At 38.6% G+C, this 5,109-nt stretch overlaps 1 protein-coding gene across 1 annotated transcript; it reads left to right on the top strand.

The window, feature by feature from the left end:
• The first annotated feature begins 4,235 nt into the window (after positions 1-4,235).
• LOC149173062 (histone H2B.11-like) lies at positions 4,236-5,109 on the top strand. The gene has a single exon (XM_089427871.1). The coding sequence runs from the start codon at positions 4,236-4,238 to the stop codon at positions 4,731-4,733; it is 498 nt and encodes a 165-aa protein (XP_089283997.1). The 3' UTR covers positions 4,734-5,109.

The following is a 5,109-nucleotide window of genomic DNA, read 5'->3' as shown; positions in this document are numbered from 1 at the left end:
AGATATTGAGAGGCAGATGAACACCTACTGGATATGGTGACATAGAGACATGCATGGCAAGGAATTTGTTAGCTAAAACCAAAGCAAACTTGATGAACGACATGCAACAAAATTGGGGATTACCTGGCAAGGATTGCCAAATTTTCCTGGGAGGTTGGGAGACTGCTTGCCAAAACTGCGCCAAAGGCAGTCCAGGTTGTGGGAACACTAGCTAGCTACTGGAATTGCGTAATACACAATATAGACTGGCCTGCTGTCTACTGGAACTATGCAATGAGAATTTCAACTAGCAAGGGTTGCAGGCTGAGTGACTACATTGCGCATTTTTTTGGGCCAATAGTCATTGCCTCTCAGAATTTTGAACTCAGAGCCTTCCCTCTCAGGATTGTGCAATGTTGTCTTGGTGAGGGGAGTCTAGGCCAAGGCTGCCCAGACCTGCCAACAGGCAACTGAAAGAAAATGTGAAAGTGAATGCATGGAGATACTGAGTGTAAGCAGGAGTGAATGATCATGCATGAAAATAGTGAATGAAATATTCAGGAAATGAAACAAAATGTATGTGTGTGAAGCGAGTCGTCGAATCAGCGACTATTCATGAAAAACAGTGTCATGCATGCGACAACAATGAGATGCTAACAAAAACCGAAACGGTGCTAGTTCAAGCTAATATGCATGCAAATGATAGCAAGCGTTCACAGAAATCAAGCAAACAACACTCAGACAAGCCAAAACAAAAAAAGCGACAGAAATGCTACAAAAGACAAGTTAAGAGGACTTACCCGTAAATAGCTGAGCTACATGTGTTGTGGAATTTTAGAGCTCAAAGATCGATGTGAATAAGTGAGCTCTGAAGAGTCGAATAAATAAGTTTGAGGCTTAGGCGCACATGCCACAAATCTAGGAAAAAGTGACACTTGGAGGAAAGATTCTAAAATGATCTTTGCATGTAACATCCAGCTACTAAAAGTAGATCCCTAAAATCTAGGGATGTTTTTTACATGTTTCTTTTTGTTATTTCAGGAAAAATCATCCCATGTACGCAAGTCAAGTTTTCTCGATGCCGGCTGGAATCAGTCAGCCCAATGGCACATGCAAAAACCTGCTTGACTGAGGGGAAAATTTGTGCATTTTTGGGAGGGAGCTGGGCTAGCTACCTAGAAGGATTGCACAATTTCTGGGCTGAGCAACTGACTACTGCCCAGAATTGTGCAATTTCTGGGTTGAGCAACCGTACTGGGATAGATTGCACAGTTTTCTCAGTGAAGGTTGATAGGCAAAATTGCCCAATTCTGCAGCCCAGCAGACTGCCAGATAGGATTGCACAATTTCTGGAGGGAAGGCTATTTCCCCTCCAGAATTGCACAATTTCTTGAGGGAGTTGCTCAACATGTAGCTGGACCATGTCTGAAGAAATAACCAATGAGGGGATGCAACAAGATATCATGTACAGGCTGGAAATATACTAGAAAATGACTGAAGCTTGTGTACTTGACAATGCAAGACATGTTGAGGATGGTTGGTAGGGAGGCTTCAAAACGAATCTAAGGCAAAATTTTGGAGGGCGGTTGTAGCCTCTAAAACACAGGTACTAAATGGGTGTCATGATTGGTATAGGTCAAGAGGGTGGACCTATATTATTGTGATATTGGGAATTATGATATTAATGATAATTCTTATCTTAATATTAACCCTTCCTTATAGAATATTTAAACTTTAGAAAAAGATGATATGTCATTATATCACCCTCCCTAGTTAAGAGGGAGTGTTGAATTTTGTAACTATGGTCAATTTTCATTATGTAATTTTTTTATATATTTATTTTCAAGCATGTTCCTCATGCTGAGGTCAAAATAAAATGTTGTAAATCATGTTCTTCATGCTCATTTCAAAAGAAGAAAATTTCAAATTTACATTTACAATTTTTGGCTCCATCAAAGCTTAGTCGACCTCCTCCTAGTCAAGTCAATCCTTTTACCCCATCAAGTTGCCCCATTCTCCTCTCCAAGAACACATTTGGCCACTGATCCTACTTGCATGTGACTCAAGGTTTATCGGTTATCGAGTCACGCTCTTATAGGTAGCTCCTACAGTGGGAGTTCTTTCATTGTCCCTGATCCTTATAACAGGATGACACTTAATGGGGAGAATACCACTTATCGATCTGTCACTCGATGGTACATCCCTGTGCTCACCCGCCCAATGCTCGCCACAACCTCAACACTTCACTGGTGGGCGGCGGTGGTAATGGAAACTGAAGGGAATGGTTCTACTCTATTGGGCCCATTAGTTGACGGTACTTCCCAACTGCTATCAGTGCTCATAGTTGCATAGTTTAAGAACAATGCTCGGGAGCACTACGGGGAGTTTCCCCAACCCGTAACCTTGATTTGGTCAACTGGTCAGTCGAGCCATAGTTGCAACTGTGGGTGAATAAAGAGAGTAGTGACAAAGGTTGATCCAATGACACCCAAGGGTGAATAGAGGAGATAGGGGAAAAGATTAAGCCAAGCCATCCCCATTAAATACCAACTTTCAATCGACTGCAGAGTTTATGCATCCGAACATGAACTTGATCTCAAATTGCTGGGAGGATTGAGATGTGGTGCGGGAGGACAATTCAAAGTAGGTGACAAGATATGAGAAGAACTTCCAGTGATTTACACATCATACTTGGATTGAGAATGACAAATAGGAGACTGTATCAAGCTTCCTGAAAATTCTAGTTGTTGCTCTTCCATGCTAATGGACCACTATATGGCAGGCCACACAACAGGTCATATGAGCAAGAAAATGTCCATAAGCTATAGGAAGTTAAAGGGAGAAAAAGTTGCAAGGACATGGAAATGGAAAACAACTAAGCCCATAAAAAACCATGAATCCAAAGCAAAGAAAAAAACCTTGAGAAAAACCTTTCTTTCTCGTTGTACATATCCATATTTAAAAATATAATAATGATGAAAAAGAATGTTTCAATGTGGTCCATAAATAAAATATTTAAATTTTCATATTAATAAAAAAATTATATGTCAACTATTTGTATATTATGTATGGTTTTGAAAAAAAAAACTAAACTATGTATATATTATGTAAAGCAATTGAAAAAAGATATTTCAAATAATATCATTATTCTACACTTGGGCCTTTTTGAGATATATTTGTTGGTCAATTTTGTTTGAAATCAAACAAAGATTGATTGGAATTGAAAATTTAAACCATATAGTCTATATAAATGAAGCCTCCATGAAATTTTCAAAGATTAAATCCATTTATACATCCAAAAAAAGCAATTAAACTAAACCCACTTTATTCATTTAATTAAATTTTCAATTTAAAAGTTCATTTTACTTTACAAAATTGTTTTAAGTCAAATAGTAATGAAAATAAATTGAAAAAACATTTAACTTGTAACCATAATAATAATAATTAACTAAATTTAAATAAATGGTAAAAAAATTGAAAACTCTATAAATAAAAAATTAAAATAGTTAATCATAATAATTGATAAAAATCTTACAATATTTAAAAAATACTAAAATAAAATATATAAGTTTAGTTTTAGCTTTAATTTTTATTTTTTTTTATAAAAATGACAGGACATTATTTTTCTTCATTTTATATAAGTATATAATAAAAAAAACTTATATTTTTTAAAATTAAATTGATTTAAAAATTTAAATTTTTAAAAATTACATTTACTATATTTAAAACAAAAATAAAAATAATTATAATAATTTCTTTATTAAAAAAATTTATTTATAATAAATTAAATTCACTATTCATTTAGTTGACTTAAACACAACACATCCGAATGGAGTAGTCTACGAAAGCTGTAGAATGGCCCCTTTTCCGGTATCGGCCGGAAAATCGTTTAGCTCCGACGATCGGTAAACTCTCCACCCTCCACCACCATCTTCCCGCTCCGCCACCACTTTTCTCCGCCACCCTCCCTGACCGCCCTGACATTCCCTGACCGATCGCCTGACATCCCTGACCGATCGGGGAGTAATTCCTGCGGTGAATAATGAGCTGGAATTCGGAGAATTCATGCGGGGAGTAATTCCCTCCATTCGAAATTTCCACCCGCGCCCATTCAAGCTCTGATGCTCTGCGCGCACCCCTCTGCGAACTCCTTCCGCACTACAGCTCGGAGGCCAGGTAATCGGGGTTTGTAGAGTATTATAATTTATAATGGGCGTTCATTCTGGTGCAGGGGAAGTAGAATTAGAGTGTGAAGAATGGCACCAAAGGCAGAGAAGAAGCTGGCCGAGAAGAAGCCTGCAGGCGGAGAGGAAGAGAGGAAGACTGTTGGAAAGAAGACTCCCGTTGGAAAGGCGACAGCTGCGGCGAAGGAGAAGGCAGCTGCTCCTGCCGCATCCAAGGCGGAGAAAACTACAAAGAAGAAGATGATATCAAAGGAAGGGGGAGATAAGAAAAAGAAGAAGAGGTCAAAGAAGAATGTGGAGACATACAAGATATATGTGTACAAGGTTCTGAAACAGGTTCACCCTGACATTGGCATCTCCAGTAAATCTATGTCTATCATGAATTCCTTTGTCAATGATATTTTTGAGAAAGTTGCAGCAGAGTCTTCGAAGCTTACTCGCTACGGCAAGAGGGATACGCTTTCCTCCAGGGAGGTGCAGACTGCTGTTAAACTTGTTCTTCCGGGTGAGCTCGCTAAGCATGTCGTCTCTGAGGGCACGAAGGCTGTTACCAAATTCACCTCTACCTAAGCCGAGTTCTTTTCCTCTGTAAATATTTTGTCACGGTGTCTCTTGACACCACCTTTTCTTGCAGAATTTGGGCCCTTCTTCTCCTTGATCTGTTGATTAGGGTTTTCCTTGCTATTTTGGGGGAAATATTTCTTCGATTGTTCAGCTTTTGGTAAAAGGTTGTATTCTGCTTCTTTTTAAAGTGTTCTATATTCTGGCTTGAGGCAAATGTTGTATCCAATGCATAGCATGTCTTAAGATTCATCGTCGCTGTTGTTTATAAGTTGCAGAGGCCTGCTGTAAAACAGTCGTTAAGGTTCAATGCTACGTGTGATCAAAGTTTGGTTGGGTTTGGCCTGGAGCACACTAGGTACATGATGGCTCTGTTTCTTTTTTA

This window comes from Pinus tabuliformis, chromosome 4_2, assembly GCF_031772625.1.
Source record: "Pinus tabuliformis cultivar Carrire ecotype Pingquan chromosome 4_2, CPIR1, whole genome shotgun sequence".
Classification (NCBI taxonomy): Eukaryota; Viridiplantae; Streptophyta; class Pinopsida; order Pinales; family Pinaceae; genus Pinus; species Pinus tabuliformis.
Note: the sequence above shows the minus strand (reverse complement) of the source record. Positions and strands in the feature narration are given on the sequence as shown.

Bases quoted from the DNA above. Each gene is read 5' to 3' on its own strand.
- LOC149173062 (XM_089427871.1), top strand. From the start codon at position 4,236: ATGGCACCAAAGGCAGAGAAGAAGCTGGCCGAGAAGAAGCCTGCAGGC.